Below are 22,845 nucleotides of genomic sequence, written 5' to 3'. Positions count from 1 at the left end.
GGGCCAATGGGTAAAGTGAGCATTAGAAAGCCCGTCTCTGTCAGGGTCACGGGACCACTATTCCTAGCTCATTCATGTCCGCTGAAGTCTGGATTGTTTCCTCAAGCTGAGCAGAGGTCCCCTGAAGGACAGGCTGCACCATTCTTGGGTCAGAAGCTGCTCATGCTTCACTTCTACAAATGAAAAGTTGCTTTAATTACAAGTTCATTAGCTATTCAGCAGGGACAGTTTGGAGAAGCATGAACATCAAATACTGATGTGGAAAGTTTGAGAAAGCACTTAGAGGATTCCTTGCTCACCAGAATATCACAGAACTGAGACCTCTGTCCTGCCCAGGGCAAATCACATGGTGGGTGATGAGGCCATGGCAGAAATGAGACCAAAGTGGTACCCTCACCAACTTGGAAACTACCTAGGTTGCCTTTTGAGTACAGCATCCTTCCAGTTTGAAAAACTGATGCAAGAGCAGAAACAAACTTGGAGCAGTTACTCTCTCAGCCACAGGATGCCGGGTGCCCTGTCCCCTTCTTGATGACACTTCTGCAGTGCACATGGCAATCCCCAACTCCTGGAGAGCAAATAACCTGGCAACGAAGGACTCAGCACATGCAGAGACCTTGCCATGCTTCCTACAGTCTCCCTTATGGACTCTGCTGCGGAGTTAACAGGCTAATGTCAATCCCTTTGCACCAAGATGCCACTGGAGAAAAGGAGGGAGAGGCATAAAATGCAGCAGCCTTGGATTCATGGGCACCTTTGAGAACCCTGGAATGCCAGTAGGAAAGCCAGAGAACACAAAACTTAATAGGATGGACATAGTCCCAGAGAAATGAAAAAAGGAAAGGGAAGTTGCAAGTGACTCCCAGGGCCAGAGGTGAATGAGGGGAGGTGACAAAGAGCCATGCAGTGGTAGGCTGTAAATGATAGTGTTCAGCTGAGTAGAGCTGCAACGGCTGCAAAAGAACAGCATATGATGTACAGGCACCTCTCATCCCAGCAGGTTGGGAGCTCATCCAGCACCTAGACCATAGCTCCTAACCCTATTCTCCAGTGACTGCAACCTGGTCTCCTTGGAGAATTGGCTGGTTCCAGGACTGAGCAGGAGAGAGACCAGATAAGCCACCTAGTGATTCTGGAATGTCCAGAGCAGCAACCAGCAGCCATGTGGGTGAAGTGTCTCAAAGGTGCTCCCACTGCCAGAGCTTGTGTTGTGATTAACTTAGCATGAGTCACAGTGTTAGTATACAAGAATCTGTGCTGGCACACATAAGGGATGAATTAGTACCTGGAAACACATTCCACAAAGACAGGCCAGTAGGTGAACTCATGGCAGCACACAACCAGAGCATACATGGCCCTCAAAACCCATCATGCATCACTTAACAGGACACATCCTGAGAGATGTGTGCTTGGTCAATTTCATCATTGTGGAAATATGTAGTGTGGTTGCCCAAGCTAAGACAACTACATCACCATGCAACAGAATCCTGTGGGACCACTTGGTGATCAATCAGTTGTATGGCACATGTCTGACCCAGCTGCTCCACCCCAGGCAGTGAGACTTAGGTCTCCAGTCATGTGATTTAGGCAGTGACTCCTTCCAGAGAGGATGGACTCAGAGGAAGACCATCACTCAGCAGAAACCCCAGCCAGATAGTTAAGGCCGCCATCAACCATAGTAAATTACAGACCTTGCCAAATGGTCTTTGCCATTTCAGAAAGCCCCAGTCATAAGGCAAATGTCAACAAAGTTCCAGCTAAGAGCATTGTGCCACATAGCCTCAGGTTCTCAAAGCTTTTAAGGCCATCTGAGGAAGCCACCTCCAAAAAAAAAAAGGTGGTGGCTAAATGTCCTATGGGATCCTGTAATAGAGACGTTGAAGAAACAATACTCCTCCATAGAATGTTACTAGAAAATTTTCAGTGCCAGAGATGGGATACCTTCCAATGAGTTGTGCCAGGGAAGTCCCTGATGCCCCCAAAACATTACAGGCCACTGCCAAGGCCCTTGGTTTCCCACCAGGAATAGATGGTAAGACCCTATTGATGAAGAATCCACATACTTGGGCTGCAAGGCCACTGAGAAATCCTGTTGGAACTGAGCTGACAACCTCCTCCATGTAAACCAGCTGACAGAAAGCTGGAAGAAGCCATTCTGCATGCAGTTCACTAAAGATACTCAACAGTGGATACTGCAAGCCTTATATTTGGCCAGCCAGGCCAAATGAGTCAACATGTGCAATAGTGGCACGTCTGTCATGGTGAAAACCACCTGCCCTCTAATTGGACTGGAGGCCCGTTCCATGGGAGGGAATACATCCCTGATACTGAAAACCTAAAACAGGTAGTCATGAGCCCTAAGGGTGTAATATCTGCTGCTGTCTGGCTAAATGTATATACTATGCTCACTTCTCTTAATGTTCATAAATTAATGCTACTCTCACTTTTGGTAGAGAACCTTCTCTTTTCAAATGGCAGTGACCTTGGGATGACTCAGAAGGCATCATGATGCTAGAATGAAATGACAGAGGAGTGTTCAGCACTGCAGTATCTCTATCACACCTTCCAAGGCTCAGGGTACATTGTGGAAGAGGTGGCAGAAAGAATGTAAGAGCCAAAGGAAGGGCAAGACTCCTTATAATGTGCTCCTCCAGACACAAAATGGCCGGGCTACTCATGACCTCACAGTGCCTAGCACTACCTACACAAGGCCATCATAATAGAAGGAAAAGATCATGACATTGAAATAAAAGAGAGGGCTGGAGAGATGGCTTAGCAGTTAAGCGCTGGCCTGTGAAACCTAAGGACCCTGGTTCGAGACTCAATTCCCCAGGACCCATGTTAGCCAGATGCATAAGGGGGGCACACACATCTGGGGTTCGTTTGCAGTGGCTGGAGGCCCTGGCCTGCCCATTCTCCCCCCCCCCCACCTTTCTCTCTCTGTCTGTTTCTCTCAAATAAATAATAAATAATAATAAATAAATAAAAATAAAAGAGAGACTGATTGACAGGGGGAGGGAATATGATAGAGAATGGAGTTTCAAAAGGGGAAGTTGGGGGAGGGAGGGAGGGCATTACTATGGGATATTGTTTACAATCATGGAAGATGTTAATAAAAAATAATAAATTAATAATAAATTAATTAAAAAAAGAAACAACACTGAGTCACTGAAAGCATTAGTTAAATTTTGTGGTTTGGGGCTGGGGAGATGGCTCACTTGCTGCATAAGCATGAGGGTTTGAGTTCAATCTCCAGCACCCACATAAAAAGCCAGGCATAGAGCCAGGTGTGGTGGTGCACACCTGTAATCCCAGCACTCAGGAGGCAAAGGTAGGAGGATCACCATGAGTTTGAGGCCACCGTGAGACTACATAGTGAATTCCAGGTCAGCCTAAGCTAGAGTGAGACCCTACCTCAAAAACAAAAAAAAGCCAGGCATGGCCATACTTGCCTGTAACCCCAGCACAGGGAGGCAGAAACAGGAGGATTGCTGAGGCTCAGTCACTGGTTAGGCAACCTCAGTGGAAAACAGCTCTGGATTCAGTAAAAGACTGGCTCAAGGAAATGAGGCATATGGACAACAGAGGACACCCAACATCCACCTCTTCTGGTGTCTGCATGTTGATTCATGGGGTACACACATGTGCATACCCCACACACGCTAACAGAAAAGTTTTTGGCTTTTTGAGATCTTTTTTTTTTTTAATTTTATTTATTTATTTATTTGAGAGCGACAGACACAGAGAGAAAGACAGATAGAGGGAGAGAGAGAGAATGGGTGCGCCAGGGCTTCCAGCCTCTGCAAACGAACTCCAGACGCGTGCGCCCCCTTGTGCATCTGGCTAACGTGGGACCTGGGGAACCGAGCCTCGAACCGGGTTCCTTAAGCTTCACAGGCAAGCGCTTAACCGCTAAGCCATCTCTCCAGCCCGCTTTTTGAGATCTTATGTATTCCAGGCTGGTTTTGAACTCACTATGTAGCTGAGAATGACCTTAGACTCTTGTTCTCCTGCCTCCACCCTCAAGTGCTGGGATTACGATGTGTGTCACCCTGGCCCTTAATAAAGTCTGATGGGAGGGCCACTACTGCCATGCACAGTTCCAGCATAAGCACTTCCTGTAGAGGTTGGTGAGGACAAAGTCTGAGGACGTTCTATTCTGTCTTCACAAATTTTCTGTGAATCTAACAGTTCTAAATTTAGAACTTTATTGTAAAAAAAAAAAAAGAAAGAAAAAGAAAAAAACACGCATAAGAACTGTGCCAACCACAGCTAGCTATCAACCAAGAACACCCTGCTGTAAATGCATACCACAGAAGTGCACCCCCATACCTGGCTCTGGCATGAGTGTTCCCCTGCCACCTAACCTCACGTGACCTGGTCACAACCTGGCCTTGTGAGTGCAGTGGGAAAGAGCTAGGGTATAACTCCACTGAGGCACTCATGGCCTTGGTTCCCAATGAATATAGTGAGTGCTATTGACACGCCAGGTGGGCCCTATACCCCATGTCATTCTGCCCCAGGGCTCCTATGATTGGGCTTCAAAGCTAGTTTCCAAAATGTCATATGACTTGTTACTCAATTATTTCCTCTGCAACAAGAAGCTGGAACTGGGGGACTGAGCACTTACAAAGGCAATATTTATTGACATTAATAAAGGCAAAGTAGAGATTTATTTTCTTTTCTCATTACTGTTCAAAAATGAGCACTTCTGTAACAATGACATATTAAGCTGTTCTAAAAGGCACATAAATGTGATGCCCACCAGTTCTGAGTTGTGAGCACTATCGTCCAAGGACATGGTGGGAAGGGAGAAGGTGAGGTACCAACATGGCCTCATGGGTTCGAGGACCTATGGCTTGCCTGTTGGGGGTGTCCAGAAGTCTGTGAAAGATCAAGAGATTGGACTCAAGAGATGGCTTAGCAGTTAAGGTACTTGCCTGCAAAGCCTAAGGACCCATGTTCGACTCTCCAGATCCCATGTAAGCCAGACTCACAAAAGGTGAGGCAAGCTCAAGATCACACATGCCCAACTAGGTGGTCCAAGTGTCTAGAGTTTAGTTGCAGTGGGTTAGGCCCCAGTATGCCAATTCTGTCTCTCTCTCTCTCTCTCTTTCTTTCTCTAACATAAAAATAAATAAATAAATAATAAAGAGGTTGGCTAGAGCATCAAGCTGAGGCCAGCACAGGGACAGCAACCAAAGGGATGGAAAAGGAGAATGGATCCCAAGAACCAGAAACAAGGGGAGAATGCATGAAAGGTATGAGACACTGCCAAGGAGATACCAAGAAAGTGAATGGAGAATTGTTTAACATCAGATGCTCCTGCCTCATTGTTCCCAGTAGCCAAGTGATAGGCACAACCCTACACAATGTGATCCATATATACAGTGGGACTGGAGAGTCAGTTTGGTATATACAATGGTGATGGCACCTGGCAGAGTGAATACTTAGTGCCTTTGAACCATACCTTTAAAAATGACTGTGATGGGGGAAAGGAGAAATGGATCAGTAGTTAAGGCACTTGCTTTCAAAGCATGCTGGCCCAGGTTTGATTCCCCAGTACCCACATTAGGCCAGATGCACAAAAATGGCACATGCATCTGGAATTTGTTTGCAGTGGAACAAGGCATGCCCATTCTCTCCTAATAAATAAATAATGAGTAAATATATATATATATATTTTTTGGTTTTTCAAGGTAGGGTCTCACTCTAGCCCAGGCTGACCTGGAATTCACTATGGAGTCTCAGAATGGCCTCGAACTCACAGCAATCCTCCTACCTCTGCCTCCCAGTGCTGGGATTAAAGGCATGTGCCACCATGCCTGGCTCAAATAAATATATTTTTGCAAGCAGAAAGAATGGACACACCAGGGCCACTTGGTACTGCAAACAAACTCCAGATGTATGTACCTCTTTGTGCATCTGGCTTTACGTGGGTCCTGGAGAATGGAGCCTTGTTCCGTTGGCTTTGCAGACAAGTGTTTGCCGTGGCTGGAGGCCCTGGTGCGCCCATTCTCTGTCTCTTGGCCTCTTTCTCAAATAAATAGAATAACATTTTTTAATTATTTATTTTTCGAGGTAGGGTCTCACTCTAGCCCAGCCTGACCTGGAATTCATTCTGCAGTCTCTGGCTGGCCTTGAACTCAGCAATCCTACTTCTGTCTCCCACCCTCAGCCTGACCAAGGTTCTTAAACAATCATAGTTGACTTAAAAGTTTCATTCTTTTCTTTAAAGTTTTTAAAATATTTTATTTATTTCAGACAGAGAGAAAGAGGCAGAGAGAGAGGGAGAGAGAATGGACACACCAGCGCATCCAGCCACTGCAAACAAACTCCAGATGCATGTGCAATGTGCATCTAGCTTACATACGTCCTGGGGAATTGAACCTGGGCCCTTTGCAGGCAAGTGTTAACTACTAAGCCATCTCTCCAGGCCTTCATTAATTTCCTAAATTTGCAGCAAATTATGCATAAAACTTTCCACCTGACAATCATAACCATTGTTTTTACCAAAGGTAGGATCTCAGCCAGGCATGGTGGCGCACGCCTTTAATCCCAGCATTCAGGAGGCAGAGGTAGGAGGATCTCTGTGAGTTTGTGGCCACCCTGAGACTACATAGTGAACTCCAGGTCAGCCTGGACTACAATGAAACCCTACCTCGAAAAAAAAATAAAATCAATGGTAGGATCTCATTCTACCCTAGTTCCAGATGATCTGGAACTCACTCTGTAGTTCCTTCCAGGCTGGCCTCAAACTCACAGTGATTTTCCTACTTCAACCTCCAAGTGCTGGGATTAAAGGCATGTGCCATTTTAGTGATGCCATTTTCTTTTTGAGGTAGGGAGTTCTCTCTAGCCCAAGATGACCTGGAATTCACTATATAGTCTCAGGCTGGCCTTGACTCATGGAAATCCTCTTACCTCTACCTTGTGAGCGGTGGGATTAAAGGCATTGTGACACCCCACCTGGCTGGTGGCACCATTAAAAAAAATTGGGGTCAGGCATGGTGGCACACACCTTTAATCCCAGGACTCAGCTCTTGGGAAGCAGAGGCAGGAGGATCTCTGTCTGAGTTTGAGGCTAGTCTGGGAATACTTAGTGAATTCCAGGACAGTCTGGACTAGAACAAGACCCTACCTTGAAAAACAAAAACAAAAAACTTTATTTGAGAGAGACAATGGGGCACATCATAGCCTCCTGCCACTGCAAATGAGCTCCAGACATATGAGCCACTTTGTGCATCTGATTTTCTACAGGTACCAGGGAATCGAACCCAGGCCATCAAACTTAACAAGTAAATGCCTTTAACCACTGAACTTTCTTTCCAGCCCTGAATTTAAGGGGAATAAAATACTTTCACTGGATTGGGAGAGGGGCATCTATACAATCCCCAATGAGCTCATCTCAAGATCTTTATCTCAGATGTGAGGTTGATCTGGCTGCACCATCCATCACTCCATTGATTTATAGGGTTGATTCAGAGGATCTGGCTGGCTAGGTGATTGTCCCCTTGCTCCCTCACCACTCCATGTGCGTCCCTGCTGAAGCGGCACGCTTGGTCAAAGAGGACGACCTTCCCTGAACAGAGGAGGACCGGTCTTCAGTCAAGGGTATACAAGTAGCTGCGCTCCCCTGCTAGAACCTCTCAAGATCTTTAACTCATCTTTAACTCAATTACAAGATCTTTAACTCAATTACAGTGCCAAAGACTTCCCTGTCCAGTCCCCTCCAGAGCATGGGTCCATTCCTAAAATCTCAGCACTCAGAAGATGAAGGCAGAAGGATTGTGAGTGCCAAGCAAACAAAAAAGACTTGCTCAAGTAAGATGGCATCTCCACTGGACATGAATCAGGGAACATTCACTCCAAGGGCCTTTGTGGAACACCATAGAAATAACAGAGTTGGCAGAGCCCAAGAAACAGCTATCTGAATTCTGAGTGCCTAGAGCCAGCCAAACCTGAAACCCATATCCATTTTCCCACTTGCATTTTTCTGAGGTCCTAGAGATCAAGGTGGGGAAAGGCTCAAATGGAAGAAGAGGCTGAGCATTTTGAAGGTCATCTCACAGCCCACGCCTGCATTTGCAATCTCATCTCTTCTGGTCCAAGAAGTGACCATGAGTCTTCCCAACAAAACTTGAGTTTTCTTTTACTGCTGCCTCTGGCCCTGCTGGAATACTTGAAGTCCAGCCCAATGTATGTGAGTTGGGGGGAGGAGGAAGCCCAAATGACCAAGCTGGGTACTCCCTGAAGAGTCATGGGAGAAGGTCCCAAGATAGGAGCTCTGAAGGGAGCAGCTGTGGAACCCCAAGGTGCAGGGTAGAGTCTGTAGATGCCAGTACTCCTCACCTATATCTCCAAGCATCAGAGCCTCAAGTCCTACCAGTAGCTGCAAGCCTTCCTGGGTGTCTGTTATGCTGAAGCCTCAGCCCCCAGCACCTCAGGGAGTTATTTGGAGAGAGGGCCTTGGAAGGGGTAATTAAGGTAGGAAGAGGCCATCAGGGAGAAGATTTGAACAGAGACACATGGAATCATGGGAGAACACAGAGAAGGTGCATCTGCAACCCAGACATGGCTCAGCCTGACCCTGACCTTAAGTCTCGAGAACCAAAAGAAAGTAGACTTCTGCTTGAGAAATACCTGAGCATTTCGTCCCCACTAGCCATGAAGCTGTTAGGGCATTTGTCTGTCCTATGCGGTCAGACAACCCCAATAAGATGGCAGAAGTGATCTTGTCTCGCTGCTGAGCGGCTGCAAGCACCCAAGGTGATATAGGACCCTCTAGATACCAGCCATCCAGGACTTTCTCAACTCAAGGATGTTTGTGTCAGCACCTGGTCGTCATGTGCTGATCAACACGAGTGTGCCCATGAAAGGTGACCTTGTGAGGACCTGTGGTCTCCGTCAGTCACGACAAAGTGCTGAAGCAGATGGAGAATCTAAACATCTCCCAAGGGGCTGTCAAGACTCAGAGCAGCAGGATGGGCCACACACACCTGCAGTGGGAAGGCAGTGAAGAGGTAGCTTTGCCTAAAGCTGTGAGTAGTGGACATGGAAGCAGGAGAAGCATCTAGGCCTCCACTTCCCTGTGCACACAGCATGATAAGGGGAAGGGTCTGGGGATATGGCTGCCAGGGTGGGAGAAGCTGAATGAATGGAACCTCGCCCCCTGCTGCCTAACCAAGTCGGCTTCCAAAGTGTCAGCCCATCTTGTCACCTGTTTAAAAGCTGATCCTAGCAGCCACTTAACACTAGTTACTTGATTTCTCTGGGCCTCAGTTTCTTCGTGTGAAAGTTGGGAATAACGGTTTCCAATTGCATAAAGGCTGTAAGAAGGGAAATTTTATGTGTGAAGTGCTGAGTGTCCCCAGCGTCCAGTGAATGAGATGTTCAGGATCCCCCACCCAGCTCGGGCCTCGCGCAGCCCAAGCTCCCGCGTGTGCACCGTGCGGGCACCTCAAACACTCGCTCTCCCTCCCACGTCCTCCAGGGACCTCGGTGACCAGGGCCAAGTGCTGCCTGGCCCATCAGAACTCTGCAGCACCTCGGAGCTCCGGCCCTAGCCCAGTCCCCTCCCATCATACCCCACTCCGCACCCTCTCCACGCCACGCCCCTCCCGCGCTCACCCCCTTCCTGACTGCTCCAGCCCCCTCTCACCCCAGGACTCGGTGGCCCGTGGGCTCCACCGTGCGCCCGTGGTACGCGCTGCGGCGGATTCGGGTCGAGTGCCCCGGAACCCGACCTAGAGAGCTGGCGGGCGACCGAGGTGTGGGACTCCCGCACCCTGGTCCTCCCACTCCCGGCTTGAGCTGGTCTTCCCACATCCCCCGCGCGCAGGGTAGGCCCGGCATAGGCCCTTTAAGGCGGCGGGCTGGTTATTAGCATATATTAGCATGGCCCGGCCCCGGAGGCGGGCGGGTGGTGGGTTATTAGCATATATTAGCATGGCCCGGCCCCTGAGGCAGGCGGGCGCGCGGCTCAGTCTCGCGGAGCAGAGCAAGGTGCGGGCGCGAAGCCGAGTGGGGCGCAGGACCGGCTGCCGGCGAGCGCGGGGACTCTCGCCACCGCGCCGACGCGGCCCGGAGAGCGGGATGGGACACCGCCCGCGGCTACCCGGATCCCCCCGGGGGCCCGACCCACCGCCCCCGCTCCACTTAGAGCTCCCGCTGCCGCTGCCGCCGCCGCCGCTGCTGTTGCTGCTGGCGCTGGCGGCCCACGGGGGCTGCGCCGCGCCCGCGCTCCGCGCCGAGGACCTCAGCCTGGGAGTGGTGAGTGCGCGACGCAGGACTGGGGGCCTCCGGGAGCAGGTTCCCCGGCGATCGCGATGGGCGCAGTAGAAATAAGCCCTCCCCCCTCCCCCCGTGCGTGTGCGCGAATCCCAGGCGCCTATTTCTTAGATAGGGAAACTGAGGCCCGGGTGCAGGCTGAGAGGATCGTGCCCTTCCAGGCAGGAAGGGCGCCGTCCCTTTCCCGCTCCGTGCGCCACAGCCGCCCGGGAAGATCACCCAGCGGGACTGGATCTCTAGCTTGCAGCGGCCCCGCAAGCACCCCTGACGGGGCGACTGGCGTCACAGCTGCCCGGAGCTTTGCGCTTCGCGTGCTTCGCGGCGGGAGTGGGAGAGCAGAGGCGCGCCCCAGGCTGTCGCGCATGTGGGCGCCCCGAAAGCCTGACGCTCCGAGTTTGCTCTGCTGGTGGTGTTGGGAGAGCCGCCCCCACTTGGCGTGGGTCTTGGCGCGTCACCCTCCCTCCGCGAGGGTGGCCAGTCTTGACCCGTCATCCCAGGTCCGTCGCTAGCCCGGGTCTTCGGACCCCCAAGCCGACTACGACAAGCCCCCAAGCTTAGCTGGAAGCTGTGGTACGGGCCTCTTCCCACCTCACGTCTACGTTCTGGACCCGGAAGGTTTAGAGCCGACTTCATGGCTCCACAGGCCCTGGAAGCCCGGGTCTGGGCGCCCTCGATCTGCTGAGATCCTGCCCGGCACCCGCGTCGGCCCACGCAGCCAGTCTCCTAATAAGGTCCTGCCAGGACCCCTCTTCACAGGCCTTCAGCCTTAGGGCTTTCTAAGCCCTCGGGTTTAGGCAAGGATTTCAGGCTGGAAGGGGGACAGACAGGGACGCTTGCCCTAGAGTCAGTGTGAAACGCCAACTCCTTGCCTCCAGCCATGCGCCCTTGAAGATGCCCAAGGGTCCCAGGGGCGGAAGGCTTCCTCCCATAGCAGTAGCCTTTGACGTCTGGGTGCCTCACACTACTGCTCTTTTCTCATACCTGGAGGTTTCCTGCCCAACCCCCATCGGTGTGCACTCGGGAGGTGATGTCCACCTCGGGGTGGGCGACAGTAGAGCACAAGTTCTGCCTTCCAGCTCCCAGCGTGCAGCAAAAGGAACTGACCGGGTGGTGTCAGAGATGGAACCCCTGCCCAGCCAAGTTCTTGCTAAGACCCAGTGCAGTTGGGAAGTTTTATGCAGTTAGTGGGGTGAGGGGTCTGGGTAGCTCCTCCCTTGACACCTGTGCTCTCCTCTCTTCTGGGTTTCCCAGGCACCCCCAGGGTCACCCCGCTCACCCCTACTCTGCAGACCCCACTGAGCAAGTCATGCTACCCCAGCCTGGCAGAGGCAGCAGAATTCTGGCGTCCAGCCCGCGAGTGTAGTTGGAGAATGCAGCAGGCAGCACCCCCACCCTGCCCTGGACAATACCCTCCCTGGTGTGGGAATCCGATCCTCCCTGTCGCGGTGGGGGGCGCCCTCTGGCGGCCCTGTGGGGGATGACGCCTGAAACCACAGGCTCCCTGCCACTGAAGGCAGCAAGAGGGGCGGGCCTGTGGGTGGGAGGTCTCTGACGACCCTCAGACCGCCTTGCCTAACGCGGGCTGCTGAGCGGGTATTCAAGTGTGGGCGCCTCAGAAGAGAAAGATCCCTTTGTGCTTGTGACCACCCTCTGCCAGACAGAGCTAAGGCCTGTGCATAAAGCTGAGGAGGAGGAGGCCTGGCCCAGGAGGAGAGAGGGACTGGAATAGGTTATGTGGTGCCCGCTAAGGTGATGGCTCCTTGCAGCCTTGCAGTACTGGTTTGGCACATGGTTGGTTTCTTAAGTCAGTAATGACCACAGCAAAATGTTCAAGCCCCAGTGAAGGTTCTGGCATCACATCTCATCTCAAAGATCAAGCAACTGGCTGGATAGGTGTGGGGACACTGGCAGTTTTCACATATCAAGAGCATGCTGCTGGCCCTGCTGTTTTCACTCACAGCCTGCCTTGGAGAATGTTCTGTAGACTACCTAGCTCTGCAGGTTCTCTGTCACCCACACGTATTTCCTTCACAAATGCCACATCACTCAGCCAGGTTGGCCAGGGACATGAGAGCTGTTTCTCATGGAGCCTCAGGAGCCTGGGGTGCCAACAGGAGTGTGGGACCAATGGGAGCTGCTAGGGCAGGCTGAGGAGCCCACTCACACTGGCAATTCTTTTTTTAAATTTTATTTATTTATTTATTTGAATGTGGGGTTGGATGCCAGGGCCTCTTACCACGCTGCAAATGAATGCTCATTCAGCTTTACATGGATGGCTGGGGATTTGGTCCCAGGCCAGCAGGCTTTGCAAGCAAGCACCTTTAACCATTGAGCTATCTTCCCACCTCCTTTCACTGGCATTTTGACAAAATGGTCCCCCAGTGTGTCTACTCAGCTTTCTCCTCCTGCAACAAGGTATGGGTCTGCCACTAGATATCATAAGATATGAGCAGGGTCTAGTCTTCGTTACACAAATAATCATGACTGAGAGATTGGTGCTGCTAGTATGACCAGAAGCAAGCAGAGGACCTGGAGGCTGGTCAGACGTGGCTGATGGAAGCAGAGACATAAAACATGGGTGAAGCGCTGAAGAAATGGCTTAGTGGTTAAGCACTTGCCTGTGAAGCCTATGGACCCCACTTCGAGGCTCAATTCCCCAGGACCCACGTAAGCATAAGGGGGCGCATGCATCTGGAGTTCGTTTGCAGTGGATTGGAGACTGGAGTAGGCTGGAGACCCTAGCGCACCCATTTTCTCGCGCTCTTTCTCTGTCTGTTGCTCTTTAAATAAACAAATAAACATGGGTGAAGCCAGGCATGGTGGCGCATGCCTTTAATCCCAGCACTCAGGAGGGTCTCTGAGTTTGGGGCAACCCTGAGACTACATAGGGAATTCCAGGTCAGCCTGGGCTACAGTGAGACCTACCCCGAAAGAAAAAAAGGGGGGGAGGAGTGAACCTGTGGCTTCATCTTTCAGCAGCACTCACAGGAACCTGTAGCCCCAAGTCCTGCATGTTTTCCCAGTCCACCTTTGAACCCACAGCTATGCAGTAGGAACAACAGCTATTTTCCCTATGGCACAAAGCCCTGGGTTCAAACATCAGCACCACATAAACCAGAAGTGGTGCTACATAAGACAGGAGAACTCATGACACTTAGCAGGCTGTCTAGCTGAATTGGTGAGCTCGTGGTTCAGTAAGATGACAGGCCCTGTCTCAAAGAATAAAGTAGAGAGTGACTGAGGAAGACCCTGATGTCAAACGTTTTTCTGCATACATACACACTTGTGCCCCCTTCCCACATATCAAAAAAAGAAAAGGGGGCCAGGCATGGTGGTGCACGCCTTTAATCCCAGTACTCAGGAGGCAGAGGTCGGAGGATAGCCAGGAGTTCAAGGCTACCCTGAGACTACCTAGTGAATTCCAGTTCAGCCTGGGCCCTACCTCAAAACAAACAAATATGGAGGCTGGAGAGATGGTTTAGCGGTTAAGCCACTCGCCTGCAAAGCCTAAGGACCCAGGTTCAATTCCCCAGTACCCATATAAGCCAGATGCACAAGGTGGAGTATGTGTCTGGAGTTCGTTTGCAGTGGCTAGGGGCCTTTGCACATCAATTCTCTATCTGCCTCTTCCTCTCTCTGTCCCCTCTCTCAAATATATAAATATATAAAATATTTTTTATATTTTATTATTTTTATTTATTTATTTGATAAAGAGAGAGATATAGTAATAGGCAGGCAGAGAGAGAGAGAATGGGTGCACCAGAGACTTTAGCCACTGCAAACGACCTCCAACTTGGGCCAGAGGAAGACCCTGTTTCAAAAAAAAAAAAAAGCCAGGCATGGTAGTGCATACCTTTAGTCCCAGCACTCAGGAGGCAGAGGTAGAAGGATCACTGTGAGTCTGAGGCCATCCTGAGACTACACAGTGAATTGGAGGTCAGTCTGGGCTATAAGACCCTACCTCAAAAAAAAAAAAAAAAAAAAAGAAGGAAGAAAGAGAGAGAGCAGGCTAGGGAGATGGCTGAGTGGTTAAAGGCACTTGCTTTCAAAGCCTGCTGGCCCTAAATCCACTAGGTCCAAGTCCCCAGTACCCACATAAATCCAAATGCATCTGGAGTTTGTTTGCAAGAGGTCCTGTCATGCCCATTCTCCTTCCCTCCGTACCTTTTTCTCTCCCTCCTTCCCCCACCCCACAAATAAATAAATAAGTAGTACTTTTTTTGTTTTTCAGAGTAGGGTCTCACTGTAGCTCAGGCTGACCTGGAATTCACTATGTAGTATCAGGCTGGCCTCAAACTCACGGTGATCCTCCTACCTCAGCCTCCCAAGTACTAGGATTAAAGAAGTGCTCCGCCATGCTCAGCTAAAAAAAAGAAAGGAGGATGAGGCTGAAGAGATGGCTTAGCAGTTAAGGTACTTACCTGCAAAGTCAGAGGACCCAGGTTTGACTACCCAGGGCCCACATAAGCCAGATACACAAGGAGGTGCATGCGTCTAGAATTTGTTTGTAGTGGCTGGAGGCCCTGGCATGCCCATTCTCTATCCCCCCCCTCCCCTGCCTATTTCTTTCTCTCTCAAAAATAAATAAAAATTAAATTTAATTGAAAAAAGGAGCCGCCATGGTGGAGCACACCTTTAATCCCAGCACTCAGGAGGATCACTGTGAGTTCAAGGCCACCCTGAGACTACATAGTGAATTTCAGGTCAGCCTGAGCTAGAGTGAGACCCTACCTCAAAAAAAAAAAAAAAAAAAAAAAAAAGGAAGGAAGAAGAAGATGGCTCAGCTGTTAGGGTAAAGACCTGTAAAGCCTCAAGACCCGGGATCAACTCCCCAGAGTCCATGTAAAGCCAGATGAACAAAGTGGCACATGTATCTGGAGTTTATTTGCAAATAAAGTCAAAACCCCTGGTGTGCCACATTCATTCTCCTTCTCTCTCTTTCTCTCTGTCTGCAAATAAATAATATTTAAAGAAAAAGAAGGAAGGAAGGGCTTAAGCTGTAGGTCAGTGGTAGAATGTCTAGCAGGGGCTCTGGGTTCTATCCCTAGTACCAGAGAAAGTGAAGAGCCCTTCATGAGCTGGAAAGATGGCTTAGCAGTTAAGATACTTGCTGGCAAAGCCAAAAGACCCAGGTTTGATTTCTCCCAATACCCAGGTAAATTTAGATACACAAGGTGGCACATGTGTCTGGAGTTCATTTGCAGTGGCTGGAGGTCCTGGTGTACCCATTCTCATTCTCTCTCAATCCCCCTTCCCTCCCTCCCTTCTTCCTTCTCTCCCCCTATCTCCCCCTTCTTTCTCTGTCAAACAAATAAATAAATGGAAGATTTTTTAAAAAGAGGCATTCATGTCCCCTGCTCTATTGTCCCCCAACCCCATGATTCCCTGATATGGCCCTTCTACAGATCACATCTGGGTTCCAAACTTTGGCTCACCTGCTTTGTGGCCCAGTGCATCATCAGGTGTCAGTCTCCTCACCCATGGCAACAGGCTGTGCTTGGTATGGGTTGGGGTAAGGGAGGGGGAGGTCCAGAGCAGTTGGAGGCTCAGTGAGACAGGGCATGTGGCAATCACATAGCCTGGCCTCCCCTCACACTTGGTGTCAACTTTCACCCTATACTAGACCCCAGACCGTCACCGCCTGCTTTCCATCCCTACCTTAGTTACAGACCCCCAGCCCTGTCCTAGCAGCCATGTCCTGCCTCAGGCCCAGACTTCATCACTTAGCCAACCCAGTGTCACCCCAGAACCACTTCCCTGAGCCCCTCTCCCTCATAGCATAGCAGCTGAATAGGTCTGGGCAGCTGGGCTTCTAGCCCCAGCTCTGCACTCATTGGCTCTGTGATGGTGGGTCAGTGTCCTGACCTCTCTGTGTGTCTGTTTCCTTATGTGTGAAATAAAGTAGTAGCAGCACTTACTTCAGGTTAATTTGCAGTTACTTTCAGAGACCTCTGGTTTGAAGGATGCTGGTAAAAAGAACAATCCCAAAGCCGGGCGTGGTGGCACACGCCTTTAATCCCAGCACTTGGCAGAGGTAGGAGTATGGCTGTGAGTTCAAGGCCGCCCTGAGACTACATAATAAACTCCAGGTAAGCCTGGGCTAGAGCAAGACCCTACCTCAAAAAAAAAAAAAAAAAAAAAAAGTCCTGCCAGGCATGGTGGTGCACTCAGGAGGCTGTGGTAGGAGGATTTCCATGAGTTCAAGGCCAGCCTGACACTACATAGTGAATTCCAGGTCAGCCTGGGCTACAGTGACTACCTTGAAAAATGGAAATGAAAAAAAAAAAAAACAGTCCTGTCCCTCTGTAATCTTGATTGAGGGCTGTGGCAAGGGCTCCCTGGCTGTTAGCTCAGGTCTCAGCTGAGGCCTCTACCATCAGCACCAGAATGCTAGAGACACTCATTGAGTGGGGGAGGGCTTCCTCCTCCCTCCACACTTGACCACCCATAGATGAGCCTGCCCAGCACCCTTCACAGTGAGGGTCTGGCACAGTCAGGGAGACCTATGCCTGGACTCAGCACAGCCCCTCCCAGCATCTGCCTTTATAAAGGTACAATCCAGTAGGTCAGACACACTCTGGGGACAGACCATGGCTCCAGCATTGGCCATGCACCCTGTGATCCTGGACAGGTGGCCCAATGCCTCTGGGCCACAGTTGCCTAAGTGGGGGTTCTGGTGGTGCCTCTCATAAAGGGATTTGACAGAGGGAGATGGTACTGGCCATGGACTGTTGCATCCTTTGGGTCCTTGCTAGTACTACGCCCACCAGCCCTGCTTCTCACACTGGCTGCATCAGCCAGTTCCCTCATGGGCGAGACGGTGTGGCGGCACTTGCTTCCCACAACTAGTAGGTCAGATGAGACTGGAGAGGGAAAGAACTCAGTGGTAGTGGCCAGATCGGAAGCCTCTTGGGAGTCAGTTTGGTAAATAGGCACCGGAGCGGGGTAGGGGTAGCAGGCCAGGGTGATGGCTGCGCTCTGTGTGCTCTGTGAATTTGCTAACATTGTTGTGGGGTGGGGGCAGGACTTTATGCTGTGTACATGATACCTTGTTAGTGATGTAAAAAGATATGCTGTGTCAAAGATGATAAACACCACAGCAAGTGCAATGGGATAGGAAAAGCAGCTGGATCTTGCAGAGTTGAGTCTACTGTTCCCTGCTTTGCCCTGCCTCAGTCCTTCTCTGAGTCACTGCCCAGTTCTCCAGCTGGGCAGGCAGGAGGGGAATTATCCCAGCTAAGGGGTGGTGATCCCAGGGGCAGGGTTCCTCTTCCCCTCCTCTTTTGCCAGACCCCTCCCCAGTGGCCTTCTGGAAAGTTCACCCAGTGCTTTGCAGTAGCCTGCTGCAGCCTCTGTTGCCCTGGAGACAGCAGTCTGTCTCCGTGGCGACAGTGAAAGAAGGGCCAGGCAGTCAAGCAGGAAGCAGGAAACCCATGCAGTTTTAGCTCTGTAGAGTCACTGGGAGACGTGGATGGAGACACCCAGGTTGCCACACCTCCAGACTGCCCTGCTGTACATAGCAAGGTGAAGGAGTGACTCGTTCACCCTCTCAGTCACAACCAGCCCTGTGGGGTGCTAAAAAGTGAGGCTAACAAGTGACAGTCTCTGAGCACTGCTACAAGGTGCTACCCAATTGCAGCTCTTCAGTAGGGACCTCAGCCTCTAGGTGGCTTTTGGCAGCCTGGCAACCCAAGTTCCCTTGGCTAACTGCCACCTGCCTAGGCCATTAGTCTCCTTTGACATTTTATCAGCCCCAGACCCAAATAATAATGCTCAGCCCTGGATGTTTGGAGCTCACCTGCCTGGGGATGAATGAGCTAGCACCTAAGACTTAAACAGCCCTTGCTCTCTGGGGGTGCTGAAGCAGGTGGTTACCTCGGTGTGTCCACCTAAAGGCCAGCACTGACAGGACCCACTCCCTCCCAAAACCAAACCAAATTCCAGGATGTTTGGCCTTAGCTTTGTAGGGGCCTGGGTGCTATGAGGATAGACAAGAAAAAGAGGGCCAGGCTTCAGGGTACTACCAGCATGGAACAAGGTGTGGTCTGCCCAGGTGCTGACTGGATGTCTGGGGTGCAGCACCCCAGCCCAATCCATGGAGGCAGAAAGTTGGGGTGCCGGCCAGCCCCTAATCAGGTCCCATCCTAAACAGACACCAGCTGCTCTCCCACTTAGGAGGAGATGGGTTGCAGCACCCCTGCCTGCATGCAGTCCTGAGGGAAGGGCTAGTCCTCATACACATGCTTTGTGTAGGCTGAAGCTGTGGCAACCTTGAGGCCCTGTGTGTCCCTGCAGCATGAGCCTGTAGGACTAGAAGGCTGTGAAAATTGTGTGTTGGGGTGGGGGCTTGGTTTGTTTGAGATTTTTTTTTTATTTTTGTTTTGGGTTTGGTTTTTTGTTTGTTTGTTTTTGTTTTTCAAGGTAGGGTTTCACTGTAGCTCAAGCTGACCTGGAATTCACTATGTAGTATCAGGGTGGCCTTGGACTCACTGTGATCCTCCTACCTCAGTGCTGGGATTAACCACATCAGGCTTGTTTATTTTTTTGAGGCAGGTTCTCACTCTAGCCCAGGTTGACCTGGAACTCACTCTGTAGCCCCAGGCTGGCCTCCCAACTCCTACCTCAGCCTCCCCCAAATGCTGGGATTTTGTTTTAAAAGATAGACTATCAGCTGGGTGTGGTGGTGCACGCTTTTAATCCCAGCAGAGGTAGGAGGATTACGTGAGTTCGAGGCCACCCTGAGACTCCATAGTGAATCCCAAGTCGGCCTGCACTAGAGTGAGATCCTACCTTGAAAAAACAAAAAATAAATAAATAAATAAAATAAAATAAAAGATAGGCTACCATGTAACTCTGCTGGACTCAAACCTCTCACATAGTGAACTTCTGATCCACATGCCTCTACCTCCTGATCCCACTTGAAAACAATCAAAATATTAACATTTGGGGGAAGGGGAAGGAAGGTTGAGGTAGGTTTTCACCCAAGCTGGCCTTGAACTCCAATCCTCATACCTTCCCTTCCCCTCCTGAGTGTTGGGACAGGCCCCAGCTAATGTTAAAACTTTTTTTTTAATCTGTGCTGGGTGTGGTGGTGCATGTCTTTAATCCCAGCAGAGGGAGGCAGAGGTAGAAGGATCGCCATGAGTTTAAGGCCATCCTGAGACTACATAGTGAATTTCAGATCAGCCTGAGTAAAAAAAAAAAAAAAAGGCAGGAGAGATGGCTTAGGAGTTAAGGTGTTTGCCTGAAAAACCAAAGGACCCAGGCTTGAATCCCTAGTACTTACGTAGCCACATGTACAAGGTGGTGCAAGCATCTGGAATTTACAATGGCTCGAAGCCCTGGCACACCCATTCTCTCTCTGTCTCTTCCTCTCTTTTTCTCTCAAATAAATAAATTAAATTAAATAGCACACACCTTTAGAATGATTGCCATGAGTTCAAGGCCAGCCTGAGACTACAGAGTGAATTTCAGGTCAGCCTGAGTTAGAGTGAAACCCTACCTCGAAAAACCAAAGTATAAAGAAAGAAAGGAAGGAAGGAGGGAAGACTAAAATAGTTTTGTGGGTTTTTTTTAATCTGTGTGTGAGCTGGAGAGATGGTTTAACGGTTAAGGTGTTTGCCTGCGAAGCCAAAGGATCCCTGTTTGATTCTCCAGGACCCACGTAAGTTCATTTGCAATGGCTGAAGGCCCTGGTGTGTCCATACTCTCTCTCTCTCAAATATATATGTATGTATATCTGTGTGTGTGTGCACGTGGACACATGTGTACCCATGTCACAGCAAGTGTATGGAGGTCGGAGGACCACCTCGGGTACTGTCCTCACCTTGCACCTAGGCTAGCTGGCCCAATCCAGGAATTTTTCTGTCTCCACCTCCCATCATGCCATAGATACTCAGATTATAGATGTGTGCTTCTGCATCTGGCTCTATATGGTCTCTGGAGATCCGAACTCAGTTCCTGAGGTTTTGCATGGCAAGTGTTTTACCTACCAAGCCATCATTCCATCTCCATAAACCTTTTTGAAAATGTGTGGATATTGTGCATGGTGGTGCATACCTTTAATCCTAACACTCAGGAGGCAGAGATAGGTGGATCACCATGAGTTTGAGGCCATCCTGAGACTACATAGTGAATTTTAGATCAGCCTGGGTTACAGGAAGACCCTTCCTTGGGGGGGGGGAAATGTGTGGAGTCAAAATTGCACCTTTCTCTGTTTTCTCTGGGTTTCTTGGCCCCCTGGAGCAAGACAGTCCTGGGCTGCTCTCAGTGAGTCCTGTCAGTGATAGAAATGCATTCTGGAGAGGGGGCAGAGCTCACAGTGCAGTGGCACTCAGGGACACAGAGTTACTTCTACCTCTTCTATTTCTTTTTTATTTGTTTATTTTTATTTTTATTTATTTATTTGGAAGTGACACAGAGAGAAAGAGGCAGATAGAGACAGAGAGAGAATGGGCGTGCCAGGGCTTCTAGCCACTGCAAACAAACGCCAGATGCATGCGCCCCATTGTGCATCTGGCTAACGTGGGTCCTGGGGAATCGAGCCTTGAACCGGGGTCCTTAGGCTTCATAGGCAAGCGCTTAACCACTAAGCCATCTCTCCAGCCCAACTCTTCTATTTCTATACACTCTAGTGGCCAAGGCTAAGGGGAGACTTTGGAACAGTGGACACCAGCAGGGACTCATGTTACCTGCAGAGGGGTCTGGTTGCAGGTACATGCAAACTGTGTGAATCATTATGACTGTCTTTTCTGGTCAGTGTGGCTTGTCCCTGATTGAGGCCCTGGGGAGTCCTGGGAAGTGGAGCCTGGTTCCCACCACACCTGCTGGCCTTGCAGGCAGTGTCTGTTAACAGTGACCTGCTCAGGAGAGTCAGACTCAGGTGGCATCCTCAGGACCTGTAGGCATGAGTGACTCAAGAGATTGTTGTTGTTGTTATTTGGGATCCTTTTTCCTCAATTTTTAAAAAATCTATTATTTGAGAGCAGCAGACAGACAGAGAGAGAGGCAGAAAGTGAGAGAATGGGCACACCAGGGTCTCTAACCGCTACAAATGAACTCCAGATACACACGCCACCTTGTACATCTGGCTTACGTGGATACTGTGGAATCAAGCCTTAAACCAGGGTCCTTAGGCTTCACAGGCAAGCACTTAACCACTAACCCATCTCTCCAGCCCTCTTTTGTTTATTTATTTATTTATTTTATTTTTATTATTTTTTTTTTGGTTTTTCGAGGTAGGGTCTCACTTTGGCTCAGGCTGACCTGGAATTTACTATGTAGTCTCAGGGTGGCCTCGAACTCTCGGAGATCCTCCTACCTCTGCCTCCCGAGTGCTGGGATTAAAGGCGTGCGCCACCACGCCTGGCTCTATTATTATTATTTTTTAATTGTTTTGGTAGGGCCTCACTCTAGCACAGGCTGACCTGGAATTCACTATGTAGTCTCAGGGTAGCCTTGAACTCAGAGATCCTCCTATCTCTGTCTTGCAAGTGCTGAGATTAAAGGTGTGCACCAACATGCCCAGCCCTCTTTTTTATTTTTATGCACCTGACAAGATTTAAAAATATTTTATTTATTTGAGAGAGATACAGAAATAAGCAGGTAGAGAAGAGAGAGAATGGGTGCACCAGGGCCTCCAGCCACTGCAAATGAACTTCAGACGCAAGTTGCCCCCTTGTGCATATGGCTTACGTGGGCCCTGGGGAGTTGAACCCGAGTCCTTTGGCTTTGTAGGCAAGCACCTTAACCACTAAACTATCTCTCCAGCCCACATGACAAGATTTTGTCCTAAGCCAGGCATGGTGGTTCATGCTATCAGTCCCTCTGGAGGCAGGAAGAAGATCAGGATCACTGTGAGTTCAAGGCCAGCCTAGAACTACAGAGTGGGTTCTACGTCAGCCTGAACTAGAGTGAGACCCTACCTTTGGGGGGGAAAAAAAGATTTTATACTAAGTATAGTTAGTTAATGCCTTTAGTCCTAGCACTTGAGAGGCAGAAGTAGGAGGATCACAGTGAGTTTGAGGACACCTAGACTACATAGTGAATTCCAGGTCAGTGTGAGCTAGAGTGAGACCTACCTTGAAAAAGAAGAGAAAGAAAAATAAATTCAATTAAAAATTCTTACTTCTAACTGGGGAGATGGCTCAGCAGTTAAAGGCACTTGCTTACAAAGCCAGACAACCCATTTGATTCCTTAGCACTCAGTTTTGTAAAGCCAGATGAGCAAAGTAACTCATTCATCTAGATTTCATTTGTTGCAGCAGGAGACTGTAGTGTGCTCATGTTTATATTCTTCCCTCTCTATTATCATAATATTTAAATATAAATATTAATAAATATTTATTAATACTTCTTCAATTCAAGAGAATTTTTAAATTGTCTGTCAAAAAGAGCTGGGGCCAGATGTGGTGGTGCACGCCTTTAATCCCAGCACTTAGGAGGCAGAGGTAGGAAGATTGCTGTGAGTTCAAGGCCAGCCTGAAATACATAGTGAATTCCAGGTCAGCCTGGACTAGAGTGAGACCCTACCAAAAAGAGAGAAAGGTTTTGTAG

The 22,845-nt window shown here is 49.7% G+C and overlaps 1 protein-coding gene across 1 annotated transcript in view; it reads left to right on the top strand.

Moving 5' to 3' along the window:
• The first annotated feature begins 10,095 nt into the window (after positions 1 to 10,095).
• The window catches only part of Mmp17 (matrix metallopeptidase 17), a 39,382-nt gene continuing 26,632 nt past the window's right edge, over positions 10,096 to 22,845 (top strand). The window contains exon 1 of the mRNA XM_004668889.2: positions 10,096 to 10,272. Coding sequence (XP_004668946.2) covers positions 10,096 to 10,272 — 177 coding nt within the window. The remainder of the gene's footprint in view (positions 10,273 to 22,845) is intronic.

The sequence above is a fragment of the Jaculus jaculus genome, chromosome 8 (genome assembly GCF_020740685.1).
Source record: "Jaculus jaculus isolate mJacJac1 chromosome 8, mJacJac1.mat.Y.cur, whole genome shotgun sequence".
Lineage (NCBI taxonomy): Eukaryota > Metazoa > Chordata > Mammalia > Rodentia > Dipodidae > Jaculus > Jaculus jaculus.
This window is presented reverse-complemented; position numbering and strand designations above follow the sequence as displayed.